The sequence below is a fragment of the Triticum urartu genome, chromosome 7A, assembly GCF_056163025.1.
Source record: "Triticum urartu cultivar PI428250 chromosome 7A, HENAU_Tu73, whole genome shotgun sequence".
In the NCBI taxonomy this organism is placed as follows: Eukaryota; Viridiplantae; Streptophyta; class Magnoliopsida; order Poales; family Poaceae; genus Triticum; species Triticum urartu.
The window spans coordinates 662218520-662244770 of NC_141879.1; the positions used below are offsets into that span (position 1 = coordinate 662218520).

At 44.4% G+C, this 26251-nt stretch overlaps 2 protein-coding genes across 2 annotated transcripts; both read right to left on the minus strand.

The window, feature by feature from the left end:
* Positions 1-15199: 15199 nt before the first annotated feature.
* LOC125524707 (xyloglucan endotransglucosylase/hydrolase protein 24) lies at positions 15200-16604 on the minus strand. The gene is made up of 3 exons (XM_048689742.2): positions 16218-16604; positions 15936-16135; positions 15200-15737 (listed from the first exon to the last, which is right to left on the minus strand). Exons 1-3 carry the CDS (start codon positions 16500-16502, stop codon positions 15365-15367), a joined length of 858 nt encoding a protein of 285 aa, XP_048545699.1. The 5' UTR covers positions 16503-16604; the 3' UTR covers positions 15200-15364.
* A 1913-nt stretch (positions 16605-18517) lies between these two features.
* Positions 18518-24553, minus strand: LOC125524706 (disease resistance protein Pik-2). The gene is made up of 4 exons (XM_048689740.2): positions 24249-24553; positions 23038-24158; positions 21476-22096; positions 18518-20941 (listed from the first exon to the last, which is right to left on the minus strand). Exons 2-4 carry the CDS (start codon positions 24121-24123, stop codon positions 19133-19135), a joined length of 3516 nt encoding a protein of 1171 aa, XP_048545697.1. The 5' UTR covers positions 24124-24158; positions 24249-24553; the 3' UTR covers positions 18518-19132.
* Positions 24554-26251: the final 1698 nt, after the last annotated feature.

The following is a 26251-nucleotide window of genomic DNA, read 5'->3' on the forward strand; positions in this document are numbered from 1 at the left end:
ATGGTAATCAATTGTTCCTCATATTATCTATGATACATAATTGACACTTAGATCGTACAGAGGAAAAACAACTTCTTCTCATATTGCATTGTCTATTGTACATAATTCACACTTATTCTACAGAAAGAAAAATAAGCACTTAAGAGGGAGAGGGAAAATGCCCGGTATGAGCAACATGAAGAAGGGATATTACAGAGCCTACGTGAGAAACGGTGCCGAGCCAAATCTACAGTTGTCCCAACAACCGGAGAACAAACTCAATCCAGTACAGGTGATGCCAGCTACATCAAACACATGATATCCAATCTTTGATTTCCTAATTGATAGTCACTCAATATTTCTGTAGCTGATGAAGATTGTGATTGGCTACACAAAAATGATACATACCAGATGCAAAACATTGGAGGGAGGATGATGCCAGTCAACATACTCAGTAAGCCGTCCTGTGGACACAATCCTGTGGAAAAATGTAATTGTGCTTTAATTCACTACTGCTTGGTTCATACTTTTAATTGTAGGTCATAAATACGTATATAAATTGCATGACTGCTATAGAGCATCTATAGGTAAGGTTAGGTGGAAGTGTGTTCTTAGAGATCGCATGCATCTCTAAGATGATAAAGATCGGTGGCTATTTACCCTCAGATGACATGGATGCTGCACCAGTATGGGTATTAAATAGAGCCAAAGAATATTTTGAAAATGATATGGTTAGTCTTAGTTTTCTACATATTTCTATGAATTTTAGCGAGAACGACCGATTCGTCTACATAGGAGTACAACTAAAATAATCATTTTCTTCAGATATTCATTCCAATAAATATGGACGACGTTCACTGCTACCTATGTGTTATAAATGCCAGAAAACTATGTGTTCAAGTGCTCGACTCGCTAGGCCCATCAATGAATCGCAAGGACCTCACTGATACGGTTAGTAGTTAGTCCTACTGCCCCATCTTTGCATAAGAAGCATTTTTTTCTTATTTCTCGCATGTCATGCTTATACTTTTTTCATTTGTTGGTACAACAGCTAGAAGGACCGGAGAATTTATTCAAATATGCATCCGAGCACATGGAATTAAAATCCAATAAGTGGACTGATCTAAGTGTTACAACATGGAAAAGAGAAGAATATATTAACAGGGTATTTTGGTATGCTATTATGTTTATTTTTTCACTGCATAGCATTCCTGAAGCATATTTGATCAACAGATTTGATGTGCCAATGCAATTCTTTATCTTACTGTATGCCAATGCAATAGACACAACACCTCTCATGAGATCTGGCCTAAATAATGGATCTCAAGGCCATACATTTCATTGGGCTGCATATAGTATAGAAAATGTTACAATTTCTGGATTTGAACAACAATTATCTTACTACACACATGGAAAGAACCAGATAGATAGCTTACCTATATGTGCTTCACTAACAATCGTCCACTACTCTATATCATGCATGCCAACATAAAGAAAGAGAAACATCTCACAAATGAATGACAATGTGGTGAAGGCGCCTGTTGTGCATACAATGGCATAAGCATCAGCAAAGTTCAGATGTCAAATTCATATGCAAAGTCACATGTATTTCTGATACAAACAATACATACATATATATATATATATACATATACATATATATATATATATATATATAGGAGTAGGATTTTCTACAAGTGCTTGCCACAGAACTAGTTAAGGGTTTCAACGGTGCAAAAGTTCTCAAAAATTCTGAAAAAAATACTGAACCAGCACACCTATAATATAACATGATCCAACGGAGGGATTAAAGAAATACAACTGTATGTGTCCTGGACAAAAAAACAAATAGTTCAGTATATATTTATGTCGCGGTGAGCTGAAATGCTTATTATTTTTGGCTAGGACACATAAATGCATATTTTGACAATCCCTCCGTTGGATCATCTTATTACATTAGAGAGATGCTCCCATATTTATTTCATATTTTTTGATAATTTTTGAACCGTTAAAAGTTTAGGGACACTTAACTAGTTCTGTGGCAAGCTATGGTAGACACTGTAATAATGCGACATTACAAAGTGAGAATACCACTCAAATCAAGCAACTACCACAAAAAGCAATGACTCAACATCAATTATAGCTAGCTGATAGTCACAAATTAAGCCACCCAGAATTCAAATCCACAAATCAATTAGCTTTATCACAGCATGGTTGCCTCAAAAATGTCACCCGACTAAATCCCCACTGATAACGGTAGGTGCATTAACAACATCTAATCGATTAGCATACCTTCAGCAACCGAGCACATACGCCAACTGCGAACTCCTTCCCGGAGCAACTGTGTGAGCCAAGAACAGGGGGCGATGATTACGGCGGGCACGTCGACGCACTGGATCTCGGTCCAATTCGAGATGCCTGCGCCTGCATCGTGTCCAACACCTCGCATCTCGATATACTTTGGGGCAGTAGGATGGCGGCGACAGGGTCGATCTGGAGAAGAGCCGCGGGGTTGGTGGCGAGGCAAGGCCGCGGTGGTGAGAGGAGGCAGCGGCCCGAGGCCGTGGTGGGGATAAGGGCCGACGGGGCATCGCCGTGGTGGGGATAGGAGGAGATGGGGTGAGGCCATGGTGGTAGGGCAACGTCGCGGGAGAGGATGCGGCGTGCTGCAGAGCAGCAGAAGAGGTGGCTGGCGGAGAAAGCAAAGTGATGAGTCTCACCGCACACATCACTGGAGAAAGCCAACCGCTCCTCATTAGTGTGTCGTGAGGGACCGGGATACCTTTCACCGGCTGCTCTTTCTATTATTTTACTTTTCACCTGCTGCTCCTTATTAGTGTTCCTCTGGTTGCTTTTTTTCTTTTGCAATCCGACCTCCAGTTGCTTTTGTGTGGCCTAATTACTTCATCAAGATTTTTTTCTTTGGTTAATTACGCCCCCAGATTAAACAGATCATCGACCAAATGGATCATCGGCGTGTCTCTTTTGTTTTATTTTTTATATCCATGGTCGACATCCCATTTGGGGAAGTAATAATTATATGAATTCCTCTCAAAAAAATTATATGTTGACAAATTCTTTTTTTGTTGTTAGCCCTTTTGTTAATTTGATTTATAATAAAAAATATGCATTCATAAATTCAATTATTTTATTGATAGCCCTTTTGGTCATTTGATTTATATTAGCGGCAAAGTTGTTCAATTCTTTTTTTATCGAGCATGTCCGATATGACTGTGTGGTTCAGTCATCATTAATATTTTTATATTAGCGGCAATCGGTTGCTGCAAACCCTGCCTTCAAGCACGACATTTTGATATGGGGAGGCAAAGTTTCTGCTATTTCCACAAACTCATACGGATAAGAATCTTGTGAATACATCACAATCTTAATTGATTCATTCAATTCGCATATAACATTTCATACATGCAGCCCCTGTCTGGTTATTGGATTTTCAATTTAATGCACTCATGGCATGATTGGACGCTACATTTTTCAGTACCCAAGGTAATTATTGGCACCATGCTCATTTCTACACACGTTACGCATAATTTTTAATAACAATGTTATATAATGCATATGTAGGATGATTTTGAACTGATGAAGCGATTTTTGCTTCATATTTTAAAGTATGAAGAGAATGAAGTTCCAAACAATATCCCAGTCTTAGAACGAAGCATTATAGATCGCATCAAAAGATGGACCTTATAGAAAGGATCATCATCAACTAATGATTGATAAAGTTGCTTAGTTGTTATTTTTAAGTATTTTTATAATAAGTAACAATCACAATACATTTATATGATCGTTAATTTTAAGTAATGACATGTATATCGGTCGTGTGTTACATGCGCGAGTTTTTTTCATTTTGTTTTTGAAATTTTGGAATCACAATATTTCAACAATGAAAGTCTTTCATCGGTCAAACAAGACCTATGACTTAATCTAAAATAAATTATTATATTGAAATCATTGGGCGTGACACGCATTTAAATGTTCAGATAAAAACACAGTACAATGTTCATGTTTTTAGTGTAGTTTAGTAAGATACGTGCGTTGCACGTGCACATTTACTAGTCTGCTAAAACAGCCGATCACATGTGCAGACGGATCGGCAGTCGATCGATCAACGGCGCGAGACGGCCGGGAGTGCGAACGGTCAATCAATTAACAAACAAACAATCTGCTAAATTTTAGCCGACCGATCGGTCATGTGCAGACGGATCGAGAGGCGCGCGCCGCCTAGGTGTTGCGCTGTGCACGCGTAAACAATTCTTGGACAGCTTGAATTTGCAATTGGATTTTTCGTTGACTGTCAGGGTCTTCGTTCAGAGTAATACCCACAGGGCTCGTTGGACCCCGATGATCGACTTCTCGATCGCGGACCGGCCAGTCATCATCACAACGGCTAATGGGAATCTTGCGTCGGCTCTCCGGCAGGCGCATTTACCAGGATGCTGATATGACAGATGGTGCAGCATCTCGGTAGGGACGTAGCAAAACAGGTGAGGAACCGACAGAACGAGGTTTATCCGGGCCGAAACGTAGATATAATAATACTAAGAGCATGGTAAATAGTATAGCCAACAACCGGAAAATGTCAACAGAGGCCGAGTTCCAGTGAGCTCGTTTTCAATTTTTATTTTTTTGGAGCGCGAAAAATTTCAAATTTATTTTTTGAACACACATGCACATGTATACTATGTATATGCAAAATTTCACAGTATTATACGTTTACATGTGGCGTGCAGGAAAAAAGACAAATACACATTTTTGATGGGCCTTTTATTTTTATTATTGGGCCAGGAATTTGTTGTTTTTGTACAGCCTACAAATCACAACATTTTTCGATAAAATTTAACACGTTCTTGCGGAATACATATAAGTTTTCATGGTATTTTTTCAGATTTTTTTGGAACTTTTAAATACGCTTTTTGATTTTTTTTCAAAATACCGAGCTCATTGGAGCTCGGCCTCCAAAAATCCGCACTCAACCAACAACCAGCTATATGAGGTTACCATATCATCTATAGCCAGCCTAATAGTCAACATGTATAGTAGCTAGTGACTAAGCAGTACTACTTTATTAACATATGGCCCATCTTACATTCTCACATTGTTTCTTGGATCACATGCTCCAGCCGTCTGTTAATCTACAATCCGCTTCTCTTCTATCTCCTCTTCTCTTTCATTCAACTCAACAAATATATAATATTTTAATCCTTACAGCCTGCTGAATGTACCTTATTATATATGCTCTAACCACGCCCAGGGTCTGCTTGTTGGCTGCTGCAAAAAAGAATCATTGTCTCTGCGCAGACTGTGGGATATATCCTTCAGTTGATCACTTTGGAGGTGAAAGTCACCTCGTCTATGATATGTTGTGCTGTTGCCTAGACTGGCTGCTCTGCGCGCGCGTACAAGCCATGAGAATTTACCACCGTCCGATGAGAGTCTCAGTCTCGGATCCACAAGTGTTTTTACACCAGGCCAGGCCATGTCGTGTCGTACTCAAGTGCTGCGTGCAACGGAGACGGTTCAGAGCCATGCGAATGCTGTGCCGGCTTCATGTGTGTGTGTGTGTGTGTGTGTGTGTGTGTGTGTGTCCTGCGCAGTGGCCACGATAGAGAGAGGGCACCCTCTTCTCAATGTTTGCGAGTCCATCACAACCATTTGTGCCCACGAAACAACTATTCTTCGCTACAATGACTTCCATGTTTCATCCAATATATGCTGTTGTGCTACACAACTCATGCGCTCATTTCCCTTTGGCCTCGTCCCAGGCATACATGAGAAACTGAACAGTTCAGATCCAACACCACGCACATTATCACACTCCTGCGGCGGCGAAAACCTAACCGCTCTGCACGGCGAGCTCGAGGCAGCCGCTCTATCCAGTTCAAGCGATATCGGCTCCAGGCCCCAGCCCTCGCGCCAAATTCACCGTCCTGACTTCCCAGGCGTCAAGAGTCAACATGTGGATGTGGCCGTCAGAACTGCGAAGACATCATCTTCAGTTGTCTCCGCATGCAGCTCCAAAGGATTCAGCATCCAGTACATGGTTCTTCGACCAGCAATTTGGTCGGGGCAAGGCAGGGATGCTATCTTTCTCCGGAGCACCTGCAATCCGGATCACTGAGCTTTATTGAAGAAAATAGCATTTCTGAACCTCCGCATCGCCCACATAGCGGCCGGCCACCTTGTGATTGGCATCGTGTGATCGATGTAACCCGCCAGTAGGCTACTGCCTGAAAGTTGCAGGACCCCTGAGACCAGCCAAGACTTCACAAATCTCTACAGGAACAGTACATTGAAAGAACAATTTCACGCAGTATTCACTTTCAGAGTAAAACGCACATGACAGACATTTTTTTTTGGCTATGGTTGGATGGTGCTTTCTCGCATCCATGTCCGCGGACTGGTTCCCTGTCCGCAGACAGACACGGGAGGAAATTTATGGATTGCCGTTGAAGATACCCTTACTCATCGTGTCAAACTTGGGGCCTTTCCGCCACAACTGATATCGATGTACTGGCCGTGGAGATCAGCTGCATCGGAGATCGTTGGACACATTCATCGAAACTGAAAAGTCATAATTTAATAACACAACAAAAATAGGTCATTATTTTTTGGTCTAATTTCTCCCGGATAGCTGAGGCCATGTTCGATACCAATACGCATCACCGAGAGACTGAGTCGGCATATCGTCACCGCAGGTTTCTCATAGTCGATTGGAATCTCTCCTTCCACTAAACGCGCATCGTCGGAAATCCTGAAATAAATTTAGAATAAATGCGAGTACTAAGACTTGAGCCCAATGAGATAGGGATACCGCTGTCCTTCTAACCATCCAACCATATGTTAGTTTGTAGTCTTCTACTTCTAGAAAGGTAACTCGAGAAGATAAGTGCTTCCGGGCCTCTCCGGTATTCCGGCGGCCAGTGCAAGCTCATTGTATATTTCTTCGATTGTATATTCGTGAGCGAATACCAAATAGTACCATCAGTAACGTAGCTAGCTAGCAGCCGGCGATCGATTTGAACCATGCGAGTTGCCCGTGTGATGATCTGTACGCATGGCATGGCGATCGGGTCGTCTCAGGGCGACCGGCGACGACGTGGTGGTGGTGGTACACGGCAGTCGACCAACGGCGGAAGACGGCCGGTAGTGCGAACAGCCATAGTACGTGGCTTCGGCAATATTTCTTGTGTGGTGCGACCCATAATCCTGGTAAGGTCGATGACCTGTTTACCTTTCAGCAGGTCTGCTGCTGGATATTGTTTGATGGCAAGTAGGGACGTGATGTAGCTGGATAAGAATCTGCTACAGTGCTATTCCCTCCGTCCCAAAATATAAGAACGTTTTTTACATCATATTAGTGTCGAAAACGTTTTTATATTTTGAGAGAGAGGGAGTAAATTTTAGCCGATCGATCGGTCATGTGCAGACGGATCGAGAGCGTTGTGCACGCGTAAACAATTCCTGGACAGCCTGACATTGCACTTTGTTTTTTGCTTGACTGCCAGCAGGTCTTCGTTCAGAGTAATGCCCACAGGGACAGGGGCTCGTTGGACCCACCCGATGATCGACTTCCCAATCGCGGACCGCCCGGTCGTCGGAACAGGTAACGAGAATCTCTCGTCGGCGCTCCGGCAGGCGCATTTAACAGGATGCTGACATGACAGGCATTTTATTTAGACAAACCTGACATGACAGACGGTTCAGCATCTCGGTAGGGACGCCTCAAACAGGTGAGGAACCGACGGAAAGAAACAGGTGTTATCCGGAGTCCCGGATCGAAACGCAGATAATAATAATACTAACCAGGCCCAGGGCCTGCTTGCTGGCTGCTGCCAAAAAGAAAAAGAATCATCGTCTCTGCGCTAGCCTTCAGTTGATCACTTTGGAGGTGAAAGTCACCTCGTCTATGATATACCGTACTGTTGCCTAGACTGGCTGCTCTGCGCGCGCGTACAAGCCATGAGAATTTACCTCCGTCCGATGAGAGTTTCAGTCTCGGCTCCACATCTCTTTTTACAGGCAGGTCAGGCCAGGCCAGGCCAGGGCATGTCGTAAGGACATAGCCGCGTCGTGTCGTACTCAAGCGCAGCGTGCAACGGAGACGGTTCAGAGTTCGGAGCCATGCGAACGCTGTGCCGGCTTTACGTGTGTGCATACATATACTGCGCTGTAGCCCCGATAGAGAGAGGGCACCCTCTTCTGAACGTTTGCCAGTCCATCACAACCATTTGTGCCCACGAAACAACTGTTCTTCGCTACAATAACTTCTGTGTTCCATCCAATAAGCTGCTGTTCTACAGCTCAAACGAAAAAAAGAGCTGTTGTGCTACACAACTCATGCGCTCCTTTTCCTTTGGCCTCGTCCCAGGCGTACATGAGAAACTGAACAGTTCAGATCCAACACCACCCACATTATCACACTCCTGCAGGCTGCAGCGTTGTGATTAAACTTGTGAATAGTTTGACATGCAAACTGAAACCAGTCCAGCCTACAGGAATACACGCCACACATCCAAACCAAATCAATCCAGATATTTCAGGTAGAATCTAGACCAAACCGAACTATACATGCTCTCCATTCAACCCAGTCCAAACCGTTTCCAGCTTTTGGATTGAACCTACAGATTCAAGCCGTGGACAAAGCCATATGACAGGGCACCTCATGAATCTAGATCAGACATGGCGTCAGAGCTCGCGGCTGTTAGATTTGACGCACTAGCAGCTTGGATCCTCCACAGAGCAAACACGTACGAGTGTAAAGCTAGCCCAAGCAGGAAGCTAGCACACAACACAGGCAGGTTAATTGATTCTGTAGACACACGTGCATGTCTCGCCGCGTAGAATATGTACATACGTCTTGCAGCGCGTGTGGGCAGCAGCAGCAAAGTTCGATGGCGTCTCGGAAGTTTGGCTGGAGGTGGAAGCGGCAGCTCAGACTAATCAATTGATTTGGTCTCGAACCGTAGTTTGCACTTGTTTTGGACAGAAAGGAGATAGCTTTCGAGTCCAGCTTCCAAATGATCGCATCATCCCTATCCCAATTTGTATTAACCTTATAGTACTAGATTAATAGGGTAATCTGGGCTCCGTGTGTGCACTAATCACTATACCTAAGAAGGTTGGTAATAAAATACAACTTGTGGCAGCTTGTAAGCTACTAATCCTAAGCTTGGAATGGTGCACACCACAAAGCTTAAACGTCTCTGAATGTGAATCTAGAAGAATTATAGTCATACTTGACACAGAGTAACCATGGAGCAAATGACAGCCACAAGACATTTAACATGAATCCAAAAGATATTTATGCTATTCGTCTGAAATGCATACGTTCAAAAAGTGTTCCTTTTCACGTTTTAGAGCATCTCTGGAACAAGTGACAGTTTCTATACATGCTTCCATTCATTAGCTTACCACAGCAGTTGACCTTGCAAGTGGCAGTGTAGTTTCATAGCCATCACACTGGTTCATCTTAAAACTATTGTTTTAACAAGAACATAACTCTAAGAAGATGGGAACCTACAAACAAATATCCACCCGTGAATAAAAAATGCATAGAACTGAGAAGACATTAGGGACAACTTGCATTTATGCGTGATAACTTGCGAAATGTGTCAAATACAGTGAAACACATGAATTAGCTCATGTATTGTTCCGTTGAAGGACTAAGAAAATAGTACAAGGAGGGAAATATCTCAGTAAGAAACTGATAAAATAAGTAGCTCGTCTCTTGAAACAAATAGGGAGTTGAGCACTGTAGCAAAAATGAAAATTTTAAATCACTGCAGGAAAGGACTTAGATGCCATTATTCAAAAGCTTTTTTTGGTAGTACACGCTAGGTTACTGTGTGAATAACAAACTTGCAACTAATGTGCTCAAACATTGCATGGCGGGCTTGCAACCTTCTAGAAAGCAGAAAGAACCCATAAGAACATCATTTATCCCCTGTCTAGAAAAAACAATTTATTTTAACAAAGATATGCAAGCGCGGATTCAGTTATGTGGCAATAGCAAAAAGAAATTCATGAAAGGGGCAGTACATATTATATTACTAATGGGACCATAAGGACCATTGTTTCGAAACTCGGTTTCCTTAAATGTTATTTTCACCACAGAGTATTTCTACCACAGTTCAGTCCATCAAGCTTGTTCTACCAAGATAAAATTCCTTGAAAAACAATGGAAGTGCCTTATAAAAGAGAAGAAAAGAATCACAGTGCACTCCATTCTTTTTCTACATGTAAGATTTGACCAATCTTGATAGAAACCACTACATGTAAGATTTGACCAATCTTGATAGAAACCACTCGCTTCTGGGAGGATGCTTGGCTTGGTGAAACGTCGTTGACGCTTCAGTATCCGTCCCTGTATCGTATTGTTCGACGACGTGATACTCTTGTTGCAACGATTATGCAGTCCATTCCCCTTAATATTCAGTTTAGGACGGCGCTTGTTGGCGACCGGTGGGAAGCATGGCTTCATTTGGTGAGTAGACTGATGGAGGTTCAGTTATCTCATCAGCCCGATGAGTTGTGTTGGATGCTTACTAGGTCTGGAGAGTTCAGAGTTAAGTCGATGTATATCGATGTCATTAACTCTAGTGCTATTCCTAGTTCCAAAGATGTTTGGAAAGTCAAAGTTTTTTTGAAAATTAAAGTGTTTATGTGGTTTGTACATAAACAAGTCATTTTAACAAAGAATAATTTGGTTAAGCGTAACTGGACAGGATCTACTAGGTGTAGTTTTTATGATCGGGACGAAACTATCAAGCACCTCCTCTTTGACTGCCCGTTGGCGAGAGTTTTGTGGCACACGGTGCATATTGCCTTTAACATTACTCCTCTGAATTTGATCAGTACGTTATTTGGAACGTGGCTTGTTGGGATAGAGTCCGAAACAGCTAGACACATTCGCGTAGGAGTATGTGCTTTGTTGTGGGCAATTTGGAACTGCAGAAATGATTTGGCTTTTAACAGAACAACAAATATTCAATTTTTGCAGGTTTTATTCCGGGCTACTGCGCTGATCCGTATGTGGTCGTTACTCACTCCGACGAAGCCCAGGGAGCGTTTGGTTATTGGATCTGTCCACTGGGAGATGGTAGCGCGGGATATCTTCAACCGGTTTGAATGACGGTCATGTAATAGGATAGGCGATTAGTTTATCTATCTTTGTTATGCCAGCCGGTTGTGGCTTTTGGGCTTATTGTTTTTGGTGTTGTGGCTCTTTGTGAGCCTGCCGTTATTTTCTTTTCAGATTTTAAGATCTTGTTGAACCTCTTTATTTATCTATAAATGTGGCAGTATGCGTCGTTCTGATGCAGAGGTCGGGGAGTCCACCCTTTTCGAAAAAAAATACAAATAAGAATAATTTTTTCTTCTTGGATTTAGATCAATCGCTGAGCATGGAGTCGTGAACCTTGGTTTCCTACTCCTGTTGTGGTACAAGCCTGCTAAGGAGGCAAAGTCTACTTTGATGCCCGTTCTCTGAGAGCATTTACCTGAATATTAACAAAACATGGCCTTAGCAAACTGAGCACGCATTCAATGGACTTTTTTTTTACACTTTCAAATATTCTAAACATATATACTACAAAAATACACTTTATGTAAATTTTTAAAAAAATTAATCATGCATTTGAAAAATGTTGAATGTGTATAGAAAAAATGTTGACCATTTATTAAAAACAGGATGAAAATATTTTGATCATGTATCTAAAAATATTAATCAATCATTCAAAAAAATGTCGAACAAATATTTAAAAAATGTTAGACAAGCATTGGGAAAATGTTAAATGTGTATAGAAAAAATATTGACCATGGATTAAAAAGTAATGGAAACTTTTGGTCATTGTATATAAAAATGTTAATCAAGCATATGAAAATATTGAACAAGATTTAAAAATGTTAATCAAGCATTTGGAAAATTGTTAAGTGTATATAGAAAAAAAAGTTGATCATCCATTAAAAAAATGTTGATAAAGCATTTGAAAAAATGTTAAATGTGCATAGAAAAAATGTTGACCATGTATTATAAAAATGTTAATATTTTATTTGTAAACTGTTAATCAAGCATTTGAAAAATGTTTAAAGTGTATAAGAGACATGTTGACTATGCATTCAAAAAAAATGTTAATATTTCATTTAGAAAAAGTTAATCAAGCATTTATAAAATGTCAAGAAATGTGTATAGAAAAAATGTTGAACATCTATTGAGAAAATGTTAAATTTGTATTGGAAAAATGCTAAACATGTATTAGAAAATGTTGTTGACATATATAGAAAATGTAGAATGAAAAAACAAAAGAATGAAAGAAAACCAAAAAATCAAAATCAAAATCAAAATCAAAATAAAAAAGAAACAAAATAATCCAAAAGAAAAATAAAATAAAAAATAAAAAGAATAAAGAAATGGAAAAGAAAAAGGAAAAGGAACAAAGAAAATAAATAAAAACTGAAAAAGAAAGGAAAGAAAAAACAGTAAAAGGAAGAAATAAGGAAAGAAAAACCAGTGAAAACAAGAAAAACCTGAAAAGCTAGTGGAAATCTGGTTTTTTCTTACTTCAACTAGTTCGGGTCCTTCACATTGAACATGAAATGAGATGTGGCTTACTGGCTAGAAGCGCAATGACGCAATAAGGAGATATTATCCAATCACACGCCCTCCCTTTTTTCATGTTATTTATTTATTTTAAGAACTACTCCCTCCGCCTCATAATATAAGAACGTTCCCTCCGTCCCATAATATAAGAACGGTTTTGATGTCAAAAATGTTCTTATATTATGGGACGGAGGGAGTATAATGGACCGGCCCACTACTATAGAGCTCGACGCGAGCAAAGCTACCATCTCGCTTAATGGAAGATATTGCTACCACGTGGGTTGATCCAGGCCAGAAGAGAAGAAAAAAGGCGTCGACAGTGCACTGAATATAGTCACCCGTTACTGTGCAGCTTGACGTGAGCGAAGCTACCATCTCGGCCTTGACAGTGCACTGACTGACTTTAGTCACTCGTTACTGTAGAGCTCGACTCCATGCTAGTGAAGTTACCATCTCGCTTAATGCGAGATATAGCTCCCGCGTGGATTGATCCAGGCGAGAAGAGAAGAAAAAAGGCCTCGGCTGGTCACCCTCGGATGGATGTGGCCCAAAGTAAACACGGCCAGGACCAGGTTACACGTAGCGCGGGCCGGCTGAAATGCGGCCCATTTAATTGACCGTCCGACCACTGTGAAAACGAATCGCCCCTCTCCTTCCTCCACCGCTTCAGAGTCCTCCTCCGCCGCCGGCGGTGTCGGCCGGGATGAGCACGTCGAACTCCGTCGTGCCGGCGCACAAGCCCGCCAGCGCCATCCACTCCTGCGTCGGCAGCTTCACCATTTGAACCTCATCGTCGCGTACGCACCCGCACTATCTCTCCCTCCCTCCCCTCCCCGCACAATCCCCAGCTTATTGTGTAGCCCTGCCGTGTTCCCTGTCTCGGGGGACGTCCTCTACTGTTTCGCGTTCGAGTTCGTGGGGGTTTGCTCCCGGCCAGAGTGCTGCGCGCGTGACTGCGCCTGATTCGTTCTGCCCTTGGGCTGGGCTGCCCCCGCGGCTCCTCTCCGGCGAGTTGTTCGGGAGGATCTGGGGCAGTGTAGTGTGGTGTTCAGCCTTAGGGTACTGTTTTGGTGTTCTGTGTAGGCCGTTGGGCCAGGGCCAAATGGCACCAGCAGTGTAGCTTGGCAAAACAGAGCTTTATAGTGTTCATTGAAACTGATACATCAGCGACAGACTTGTGATTCGTAGTTACTAGATGCCACTGTTTCTCTGTGCTGTGTGTACCTGTTAAATCCTTCTGCTAAATGCAGCAGATTGCCAAACTTTTCAGGAAATGCACCTGCTCTCACGCCGCAGGGCCTTCATTCAGGTTAGCGATGGATGTCATGTCGTCGAGGGCCGGCGGGTAGTGCTTCTCTGTATCGGCAACCTGTCATTTTGTTTGCATCTTAATCCGCTAATGTAACAGTCCATCATGCGCTTCACATTCACTTTTCCTTACCTAGGAACTAGAAAAGTATTCTGGAACTAAAAGAATCCACATTTGTATTTCTCAGTTGCCTAAGAATAGAAATTACATCAGCCGATTTTGCAACCGAGGAGAGCAGCGAAGCCCCAAGCTCTAAACGGGGACGCCGCAGCCGGCCGTGGGGTCGCCAGCGGAGGAGAGACAGGGGGTAGGGGGCAGGAGGTGGAAGGAGAAGAAATCGGTCCGGAGGAGGAAAACGAGCCGCAGCCGTTGGATTGAAATTCATGAAATCCAACGGTTGGGAACTTGGGATAGAGAGGTAATCGACTGAAAGCAAAAATGAATATGTAAAATCAGGCGTCTGACCTGTAGGTGCTCCCCAAAAGAATCTTGATTTACGTTAGTGTATGTATACATCTCTTTGCAATGCCCCCCCCCCCCCCCCCCCCCCCCCCCACACACACACACACACACACATTGTCTCAGCCTCTCAGGAACAATACATATATGGAGCTAAAATTTGAAGTGACAACCCCAACAAACTGTTTTATGCTAGTAACCTAGTATTACGCCGTGGCGGCAACGCTAATCGATCTCAAAATAACTTAACTCACAAAAAACTGTCGTTTTGGGGAGTTAACGCAGTCTAACTGATACCCAATAATACCCCTTTAAATCTTTCACGCCACCGCCCTCTCTGGCAGTTTGTTGCCGCCTCCCTCCTCCATAGCCACCCCATACCTCAAGCCACCTCCTGGCATGGACACCGTCGCCCTGAACCTGGCGCCGGCAACCAAGCTCAACCATGAGCTCGTCTGTACCCCACAGGCCCACACCCACACAGGCCGATTTATCTCCTAAGAGTCGGTTTGAAAATTTTCATAAAGGTAGCCACAGATAGGCTCGACGCGGCGGCTGACCACGTGGTCCGCCTGTCTCAAACTACATTCATGCAAGGAAGAAACATCGAGCAGTTATCCTACATGAGATGCGCCGGAAAAAAACATGAGTGGGTGATCTTTTAAGATTGACCGTGCTCTTTGCCGGTGTGTAATCCACTGTGTGTGCGTTGCTGTTGGATGTGTACATCCTAGTCATGCAGAGGCCAAGTGTGTGCTCGTTGTGCCTATCCTCTTGATGTGACCTTATGAGTCAATAGAAAGCGCCCTTTATCGGAAAAAAAACACTAAGAAAAGGGCTGAAGTTGTTTTTACCATTGTTGAGCTTGCCAGTTATCTATGAAGGTACACCAGCAATCATGGTACTTACGCAAGTAAACTGAATACAATGTTCATGTTCCGAAAAAATGGACTAAATAATCCAATGCACCTTTCCTTTTGTATCTGCTAGTTGAATCACTTCTACTGTGACTCACAATCCTTGGGGGACCCAATCCTCCTCTTTGAGTCATCGCAGTAATCATAGACCTTGGAGTTGGCAGCCACCTCCTTCAGTTGCTGTTGCTGCGTCTGGTCCAGTTCCGGGCCAGACGAACCAGGGGAGCTCTGGCCGCAGGCCTTGGAGCTTGGAGAGCAGGTGGAGGCCTTGTAGTTCCGGAAGAATGCTGTGAACGGCGCTAGTGACCAGTCAGTCTTGACCCGCCCACCCTGTGTAGCCCAGTCATCCGCGTTCCAGATGGTGCTGAACACCCTCATTGGTTGATAGTTTGGATAGGGGGCACCATACATCATCTGGTTCTTGATCTGCCGGAGCAGCTTGTTATCGACAAGGATTCTGCAACCCAGCAACATCCATATGAGCTAGGCTTAGTGCATGCAAATACCTTTTCGGTCTAAAATTTATTGAACATGTCCGACTAAACTGAGCATTCATGCTTCATTTGGAACCAGATGCTATTTAGATAGGAGGGGTTAGCTTAGCTAAGAAGGTATTAGGTTGAACAAGAATCGAGTAGATAGGAGTGGGGCTCACCGGATGTATTGTTGGGTCCAAATGATGCTGTAGGTGTGGAAGTCCTGGGAGGGATCAAACCAAAGCCGGTACCCCTTCTCTCTGCTGCCTACACCTCTGGCATACACGTTGGTGTGCAGGGTGTAGGGGTTGCCGGTGCTGTTCCCCAAGAATTCAAGGTCGATCTCATCATGGTATTGCCATGGTCCCTCTGACATCATCTGTTCCCAGATTGCAATGCAAGATGGTTAGTCTTAGTATTGACAAGTTGACATGAACAACGTTAATCAGTCCATCACTTACATAAAATGTTGTCACTGTGCCGGCTGAGTTCCCGGGCACGAGCTTGATGTCCATGTCAATCCTCCCGAAGAGGTACTTGATTTTTGAGCTGAATCCGGAGGTCGTGCTGCGGTCGAGACTCATCGCGACAGTCTGTCTGCCGGCGCCGTCGCGGAGAACGTTGCACTTGCCCCACAGGAGATTGACCTCCTCGGTAATGTCGGCGGCCGTGACCTGGGGGGTGGCCAGGGCGATGAGGTAGAACGCCGCTAGGGAGGCTAGGAGGTAAGCCCTAGCCTGGCCCATGGCTTTGGTGGTGTTAAGAGAGTGAGCACTGGGACTGGGCGCAGTGTGATTGTGCTGCTCGTTAATGGTATGGGCGGGCTTATATGTAGAAAGAGGTGCAGGGGAGATTAGGGCTTATGTGGAAAGAGGTGCAAGGGAGATTAGTTGGTCCAACTCTAAACAGCATGAACTTTAATAGTAATTATTCTTGGAAGATGTAAGAAACTGGAGACAATCGTGAAGCGGGCGGGCATAAAAAATCTTGATGGAAGTGGGCTTCAATTAAAGCTTGAGCAGTGATCGAGTTGAGTGGACTAATGGTTCATTTAAAGCTTGAGCAGTGACTGAGCTGAGTTGACTAATGGTTCTAGGGCTTTATCATGGCAACAATCTGTGAGCAGCGGGACCTACCGTACTGTGGCTTCTGGCAAACTAGGTTGGTTCTCCAGCAAGTGGAAGATATATGAATATATGATACTATGATGTATGGGTTTTAGTTTCATTCCATGTTGTGCCACAGTTTTACTTTTATGTATCGGATCACTAAATCCACTGAATAATTCAATATGTACACTCAGTCGTAAAGCATCTTGCTTTCCCAAGCCCTTAAGATTTGTACGTCTCAGATCTAGGGCAGTGATTATCTTTGCCTCCATCACTCAGTCACAGATTCACAGTTCAGAATCATCTGTTGCAGTTCCAAGCCGTGCACTATCTTTCAGATATGTGCAGTTTTTTCAATTCAGACTTTCGATGTATACTGCTTGTTCGGTGGATCCTCTGAAAGATGTCGCATTCGTGAGATTGTGTAACAGTTTGGTTTGTTATAGATGAATCTTTGGAAAGACTATGAAAAAAACTTGTCAACTAGGTTAGTATCTACTAGGTTGGGAGATCTAATGGTTGATCTATTAACTAATGCAACTATGAAAATGATGATGTTCCTCCATAGGCATCGAACTGGAAGTCAGAAGGCGAAGTTTGTCAGCTGCACATAACGAGGTGCTGCACAAAAAACTAAAAATACTGGAAAATAGTTACATGAAAATTTCTGTTTTAACTGCTGTGCATGTGTGCGCACTTGCCCCCATAAACCCTTGGGAGACTCATTTCTACACTCTTGAGTAGCTGAAATCTGGTTGGCCAGATTTGCTATGCATGCTCACAGGAAGTCATACCGGTGCTTGTTTGATCTGGAATCTGAAGTTTTCCATACTGTCAGAATTATATTACCGGAGCATTGCATGTTAGGAAGCATTTACACTTGACCTGTCTTTGAGTTGTTTTTGCATTACACAAACGAATATAAGTCTCATGAAGTTAGTTTTGTTATATGTAGTTCTCTTATCATGTACTGTCTCAGCATGATTTCTCATAAAATCGTTACATTTTTGCGATCCAGGGTGGTGGTGAAGCAAGAGAGACAGACCTGGTGGTAGGCAACAACCAATTTGTTGATGAGTGATTATACCAATCCAGCCATCTTTTCGTTGCATTTACTGTCAGAATATGCATACATCTCCGCGGTTATTTCACAGATAAAGCAATTCATCATGATCTGTACAGTTCGTGGCACATACAGCATGATCTGCACAGGCATTTGGTTGAGTTGGTGACAGTCTGGCAGATACACATGATCTGCACAGGCATTTGGTTGACCCTGCAATCTAGCCATTTCTTACTGTTGTTGCCGTGCTGTTGTTTGTGCTGAAAGGATCGTGAAGCGCCCGTGCCTGTGGTGCTGGTCACATGGGCTGCAATTTATCGAGGTCCGTACATCTATGATGCTCGGATTAATGGCCGCCATTTTTCTATGCGCAACCAGATGAGCATACCTAGGGTCCAGAGATCGCATCGATTCTGTGCTGCTGATCGAGATTTCAATCGGCACTAATTTTTAAAGGCTCTGTCTGGCTTTGTGTATCCTATGTAGGCGAGTGGTGTCTGAGGTCATTGTGTCCATGGAATAATCTTGAATCGGAATTTCGTTTGGATGGAGCAGTGTGCAATGCACGCGCATTTGTGCCAGAGGAAGATGGAAATAGAAAAGTTCCTTTTTAAATTTTAATGCACCATCTGGGACCCAGGAATTTTCTGGGAAAGTTTCCCTTTTTTTTCCCAAGACACTGGTTTATGTGAAACTCTGCATTTCAAACTTGAGTTTGTTCGATTTGGATACGGTGCTCTCTGAAATTTCAGGCTATGGTTTGGATGCTACAGATGATAAATGTTTTTGGACAATGGTATCTACAAATGCTAAAGCTAAACCAGGAGCCAAGGCTGGCTGATGGGTCATGTGGCGGACTCCAGGCTCATCTTATTCTGAGCAGCGGTAACATGGTTTTTCTATATCAAAATGTGTTTGCATCTGAAAGAGCGGCGGCGATGTTCATGGCAGGTGCTGGATGGCGGATTCCTTGGCCCTGGATCAGATCCGGCCTGGGGCGGGGGGCAGGACCTGCAGCGGCGGCCTTCCTGGAAGAGGCGGCACCAGGCCCTGCGAGGCGACGGCGGTGGGATGGCGGCGGCCTTGGCCCTGGCCCTGACGAGGCCTCCCTGCCAACAGATTGCAGCGACTGGATCGAGCTCGCCGCAGGTGAAAACAAGTGAAATAAAAAACAAGTGAAATAAAGAGCGGCGATGTCGACCCTTCATGACGAACTTGGTAGTCCCTCCAGCTTCACTGTAGGCGCCTTGGGATGGTTGGCAAGCTGGGTCTCCAAGTTGCTCTTGATCGCCTCATCATTGGTACCCTGGAGCAAGACTTCTTTGAGCTCGGACAGAAAGTTCAGGCCCGTGAGATGGTACGACGCGCTGGAGCAGTCGATCTTCAGCAGCTCGACGCTCTTCATCGACCTCGATCCGAAGGTCACGTGTAGCTCGCTGGCGCCGGAGGCGATCTCGAGGATCTTCACCTTCTTGAAGGTGACCAGCTCCTCCCCATACATCTTGGCGTGAAAATGGAGCTTGCCATCCTGAAGCTGTCCGACTCGGAGACGCAGGATGCATAGCTCCGGTAGATTGTTGCCCAGGAACTCGACGTCATCTTCCTTTAAGGCGTCCATCTCCAGGTCCAGCTTCATGAGCTTGCTGAGGTTCTCTGATGGTGGCAGCTTGTCTTGAAGCCCGTGGAGTGTGAGGCTCCGCAGGTTCTCCCAAGGCAGGGTGATTTCGTCCAGGCAGCCTTGGCTGTCCTTGCCCAGCCGCACCAGCAAGGATTCCAGATGCACAAGGCCTGAGGTTGCAGAGAAGAAGTCCTTGCTGTTATGCCTGGTGATGCCAGACACTCCGAGCTTGCGCAGCTGGGTGAGTTTCCTGAGCTCTTCCACGACGGCCTTCCCTCCTGAAGCACCGACGTCGACGACGCCGAGCGTGTGCAGCGCCGTCAGTTTTCCGATCCCTTTGGGCACCTTGATACCAAACAGGCCGCGGCGTCTGTGGAACTTTGGCAACCTGCTGGATGAGGCAGGCGGTGCTGATGCTCGGACGGTGGTGCCGGCGCGGATATACTGCAGCTTCTGTAACCTTGTGATGCTCGCTGGCAGTTTGCGTATGGAGGTGTGCCTCACATCCAGAGTCTGGAGCTGCCTGAGATCGCCGAGTGAGCTTGGCAGATGGAAGATCTCACCGCATCCTCGTACAGAGAGAAACTTCAGGCGACGCAGACGCTTCACCATCTTGTCAAGATCTTCATCCTTTACACCCAGTGCGTCCTCCAGATCAAGCACCCGAAGTAGCCTCATACTCTTAGAGATGAAGAATGATTCCCACTTTCCAAACACTGTCAGCGACCGTAGCCGTGAGAAGTCGATGCTCTCAAACACAATCTTGTCTCTGTCCCAGTCTCTCAATATGATGAGGTGTCTCCCTGTGCGGTGGGTGGTTAGGACGCAATTGGGCCCGAGTTCAAACACAAGGTTCTCTTCCATTCTGCGTGAGACAATGTACTCACGGATGAAGCCATTGACCTGGCACGAGACCATACTTGTGTCATTGTATGCAGTGGTGACCAACTGTGGTATCTGCTGAATTATGCTCAGCTCGAGGAGCTTGGAGAAGAAGCTCTCCCCTTTGTCAACAGCAGATTCTTCATCACTGTCTCTACAGTAACCTTCTGCAATCCACCTCCTTACTAGTCGCCTTTGCCGAATGACGTGGTGCCGAGGAAAAATTGACAGGTAGAAGATGCATGGCTTGAGTGAATCTGGGCAAGTACGGAAGTACGAGTGCATCCAATCAAACAGGCCCTTGAGACACTCATAATCTGGATTGGTCTCTAGATGCTGCATAAATTTTTGATTCAGTGAGCGCACAGTATCCATCAATGTTACCGTCTGTGTGGCCAATAAGGCAGCTATAGAAACTATCACTTTGGGAAGACCTCCACACTTCAGAATAAGCTCTTCTAGCTCCACATCTTCGTGATCCTTTAAAGGGGATGAAGGATTCTTCCTGTGTACCTATTGTTCAAACAATTTTAACATTAGTCAACATCAGTTAATTAGGATATACAAAATGTGCAGAGCCTCCAGGATGTCGTTCTGGATATACAAAATGCACTCATTTGTAATATTTTTATTTTTCTGCAAGTGACATGAGGACGCATTATATCAAAATTGAACATCAACTACGGTTTTGAATTATTTTTTCCCACGTATATATTTAAAATGTTTAGAGCCTCCAGGCTGTCATTCTGGATATGCAAATGCACTCATTTAATAACTGTTAGTTGTGTGCATCCAATGTACATAGGCATATATACTCCCTCCGTTCTCAAATATATGATGTTTTGGTAGTTCAAATTGAACTACCAAAATGTCATGTATTTAGGAACAGAGGGAGTAGTTTTGATTCTGTGAGTGAAGGAGGACAAAGCAAACCCATGCATGAAGTGGTATGTTTGTGACAGCATACGTCCAAGGAGCTAGCTAAATATTGTAGCTCTCTCAAAAAACAAAGAAAATCTACATAATATAGCTTGTAAGAAAACACACCTCTGTCCTGAAGAGATCCATGGCCGCTACAGCTTCTAGACCTTTGACATTAAAGACTTGCCCTTCGTTATTTGTGCAATATGTGGCAACGCCGGCTTCAGTTGTAATAACAATGATAACACTTGAAGAAGGTCTAGAAACCAATGCAGACTGTATTAAGTCCCATTCTTCTTTGGACTGGAGATCATCAATAACGACGAGACACTGATTTTCGCTCAGTAGCTCACGGCACTCTTTAATGGGGTCTTTTTCTGAATGATGATCCAAAAGTAAGCTCCGAGAAAAATCCCTTAAATTGAATGGATGTGACACATCCACCCAACTGTACTTGTTAAATTGGTTGCTGTGAAGCATTCTGTCATAGTACAAGTTTCGAACAAGAGCTGATTTCCCAATGCCAGCTATCCCCCAAACAGATATAACTGGAGAATTGCTGAAGCGGGCCCTGGCTGTATAGCTGCGAAGCTCAGTCATTTCTAACTCACGTCCAACAAGGGGATAATTTTTCATATAGTCCTCGATCCCTTTAATATTGGAGGAGGGAATCTTTTCCAAGGACGAATTCGGGCTCACTTCACACACCATTGGTTTCTCTTCTTTGGGTCCATAGTCTTGAGAACCCTGGATGCGGGGAGAGATGTTAACACACAAGGACTGAGGCAAAAGGTACATACAGAACTTTAAATATATTTCCTTGGCTAGCTATGTATTTCTCGAAAAATAAGCTACATCCATGGTGAAGGTGGCCATACTTTTCGACACATGGGACCTGGGGGTTAGAAAAGGAGTCTTGCTAGAATTAAACGGTGTCTAACTCGGTTAAACATGTGAATTAAGGTTTTGTTAAATCATGCATTTGAACATAATTGTTAGTGAAACTGCAGTTCTTAGTGGACATTGATGTATATTTTTAATAAGAATATCTTTCTTACATCCAGTGGCAGGTCCAGGTTTCGTGTTCACAGTATAAGTTCCCTTCAAAATTTAAAATTTTCACACCATGTGAAACATGACAATTCTTCAGAAATTATATCAACCAATTGGGATGTTGTCTGGCTCATCATTGGAACTACCAACTGCACCAACTAATAAACACTTCTTGGTTCAAATCTTGAGTACTACTAATAGAGTTGATGGTATGAGGATAAATCACTGTTTGCTTGCATGTGGTGTGGTTAATATTACAGCAAAGTAATACAGTTGTAGGTCAGTAGGTGTTCCATCCAATACTTGCCAAAAAGTCATCCATTGTGAACCGTCATATGAAAAGAACTCATTGTTGATGCGTTAACACTACTCTGGTGATCAAGGATTAAGCGATTCATTAAGCAGTGGAGCTTCTAAAGTTTAATTAGCTAATGTTATACTACTAAGTACTAACTAGATCTGCCAGATGACAATATTTCGACATTTATTTGCATATTTCGAAAAGACATGTATAAAAATGATCGAATGGTATTGTGATCATGTCCAGATTAAACTGCCAAGTAAAATGAAAAAAAATAGAAGTTAGAAAATATTTCGCAAACATAACTTATGTTGTTTCATGCCTGATTAATTACCTCCTTGAAGAATGCACAAACCGAGTGCTCAGGTGAGTACTGCTTGAGCTCCAGTGGTTGGTAAGCATGCCCAATGCACAAGCTTGCAACCTCGAACTGCTGCGTCGACACGATGATCCAGCTGCCATTCTTCATGTCGGGCAGGAACGTCCTCACAGCATCCCAATCTACCATGTCAGTTAGGTTCTCCAGCACAACGAGGTAAGTCTTGGTGTTGACTTCCTGCACAAACTCACGTCTGAGCACACCCACATCTTCCTGCATGGCCTCCATTTTTGTGAGGACATGTACTCCCACATCTGCTCCTTCCTTGTCGACGCAAGCATCTGCGGCGTAGACCTGTGCCATGAATCGCCGCATGAACTCATGGGGATTGAAAGGATGCATGAGCTTTACCCAGACGCGGCAGGCGAAGCTCCGGCAGATCTCCGGATCATTGTACGCCTTCCTGATGATCGAGGTTGTCCCAAGATCACCGCATGTTCCCCACACCGAGATCACCTGAAGGTCTCTGTCCTTGTTGGTGATCAACTGGGCGAGATCACCCAGGAATTGCTGCCTTTTCGCCGAATCCCGAGCCTCGACGAGCATGTCGGCCGCCACCGTGCCGGCGCCCCGGCCGGAAGCCTGCTGCTGCTGCAGCATGACGAGGTTGGAGACAGGCTCGCCGATGCAGCTGTAGCGCGAGTAGCAGGCGCTCAGCTCCTCGGCCCTGCCCTTGATGACCTCTATCTCCGCCACCGCCTGGTCCAGCGGCAGCGGGCCGACCACGCACGCCGGGAGCAGGCGGCGCCAGAAGACCGGCTTGCCGTCCAGGTGGACGACGAACTCGACGCAGTCCTCCAGGTCGTAGGCCAGCTCGCGGACGTGCCTCACCCAGGTCCTCACCAGGTTGTTCATGGCGGCGGCCCTCCCGCCGTTGGCGACGTTCAGGAAGGACTGCATCATCTCGAACTCGAGGGTGATGGTCACCAGGTCCCGCTGCGCCTTGTGCCGGAGCTTGTTGTCCTCGTCGATGGCCGACTGCACCTTGGTCAGCGCCTCCGCCACCACCGTCTTGGACAGCCCCACCGCCAGGTCCGCCATGGCTGGCTGGCGCCTCCCCGGCCGGTTCTCTCGATCTGTGAGATGAGCGGGTCACGGCTTAAAATCGGCATTTTTGCAAATCAAATCAACCAGGCGCCATTTATGGGACTGTGTTCTGTGTGTACCTGGCTTAGAGCTCCCGAGCAATGGCGATGCGCGCGCCGTCCGAATCCCTCTGTTGTGCGTAGGGAAATGGTGGATTCGAGACTGGTCGGTCTCCCTCTCTCGGCTGACCCCAGATCTGGCGGCGGCCAGCCGTCTCTACGGCGCCGGACGGCGGGCGGCGAAGGAGAGATGCTCCTCGCCGGCGGTAGCTGCGTTGGATTTGCGGTGGACGAGATGGCCGAGGAGGGGGAAGACCGGAAGAGAGACCAGTGACTCAGTGAGTCAGTCGCCGCTCTTTCGTGGCAGCTACATATGGACGCGGAGAAGGAAGGGGAAGAAGACAAGAGAGGAAGACCGAAGGGTGGACTCCATCATTGACCAGCCATTGACCGGCCATATGATGAACTTTTTTATTTTCTTATCATTTCTTATCACCGTGCAGTGGAAAAGTGCTTTACGTAATTTGCCAATGTTTCTTGATGTAGAAGGTGGTTCGTATATTACTAATTGGCAAAGAAAAAAAAACATAGCGTGCATAAGAATTTTGTCCAACCATGAAGAGGAGCCTTGCCATAGCAATAAAACTGTTGCCTCGGATTCGAGCTCTGAAAACAGCCTCCTATAGAAATGCATTGAAAGACCATGTACAATAAACCCAAAATGATTTGACCCTTTCCCGGACTATACGCAAGCTGGAGCTACATGCATCGGGTTACCCATCTAAATTTGAATCAAATGTTGAATGTGAACCTAAATTTAGTAACTTTTGTACTCCCTCCCTAGCTATTATAATATGTTTCGGATATTTCTGTATGGACTATATAAAGGTGGACAAACACATTAAAATGCGCTTATATACATACATTTGAATAAAAAAAAGTTGGAATATCATATACAGTAATTTGGAACGGAGGGAATATGTGTATTCTTTGGTTTTTAAGATCAAAATTTGTTAAGCGCAATTACATTCACTTTTCTTTCACAGTATCTGCTAAACTTATTATGTGCATTATTTCACATGTTTTCTCGTTTGCACAAAAGTACAACGGAATTTCTGAGTGTGTGGGGCGTGATGAACCGCGAAAGAGAGACTAGTGACTCGGTGACAGTGAGTCAGTCGCTGCTCTCCCGTGGCAGCTACATACACGGAGAAGGAAGGCGAAGAAGACAAAAGAGGAAGACCAAGGGTGGACTGACTTCATCATTGACTAGCCATATGATTAACTCTTTTAAGACTCTTTTAGTTCATAAGGTAGGAAAATTATAAAAATAGAAAAATCATATAAAATGAGATGATATGTATCTCAAATTTTATAAATAGAAATAGAAAAGAAGGTACCCGTTCATGTCATATGACTTTTTCCATTGAATCTAGACTAGTATTTATTTTCATATAAAATAAGGAGGATAGAAAGAATTCCTCCGTAAGAATAAGACTCTATTCCTACAAACCAAAGGTCTAAACAACAACAACAATAAAGCCTTTAGTCCCAACAAGTTGGGGTAGACTAGAGGTAAAACTCATAAGATCTCGCGACCAACTCATGGCTCTGGCACATGGATAGCAAGCTTCCATGCACCCCTGTCCATAGCTATCTCTTCGGTGATACTCTAATTTTTCAGGTCTCTCTTAACGGACTTCTCCCATGTCAAGTTCGGTCTACCCCGCCCTCTCTTGACATTCTCCGCACGCTTTAGCCGTCCGCTATGCACTGGAGCTTCTGGAGGACTGTGTTGAATATGCCCAAACCACCTCAGACGATGTTGGATAAGTTTCTCTTCAATTGGTGCTACCCCAACTCTATCTTGTATATCATCATTCTGGACTCGATCCTTCCTCGTGTGGCCACACACCCATCTCAACATATGCATCTCCGCCACACCTAACTGTTGAACATGTCGCCTTTTAGTCGGCCAACACTCAGCGCCATACAACATTGCGGGTCGAACCGCCGTCCTGTAGAACTTGCCCTTTAGCTTTTGTGCCACTCTCTTGTCACTGAGAATGCCAGAAGCTTGGTGC

Bases quoted from the DNA above. Each gene is read 5' to 3' on its own strand.
- LOC125524706 (XM_048689740.2), bottom strand. From the start codon at position 24,123: ATGGCGGACCTGGCGGTGGGGCTGTCCAAGACGGTGGTGGCGGAGGCG. The intron at 22,097-23,037 runs GTAATTAATCAG...CCCCGCATCCAG, and splicing joins TTTGTGCATTCTTCAAGGAG to GGTTCTCAAGACTATGGACC. The intron at 20,942-21,475 runs GTGTGTTTTCTT...TTTGAACAATAG, and splicing joins TGGATCTCTTCAGGACAGAG to GTACACAGGAAGAATCCTTC.
- LOC125524707 (XM_048689742.2), bottom strand. From the start codon at position 16,502: ATGGGCCAGGCTAGGGCTTACCTCCTAGCCTCCCTAGCGGCGTTCTAC. The intron at 16,136-16,217 runs GTAAGTGATGGA...ATCTGGGAACAG, and splicing joins GCACAGTGACAACATTTTAT to ATGATGTCAGAGGGACCATG. The intron at 15,738-15,935 runs GTGAGCCCCACT...GCTGGGTTGCAG, and splicing joins TGGACCCAACAATACATCCG to AATCCTTGTCGATAACAAGC.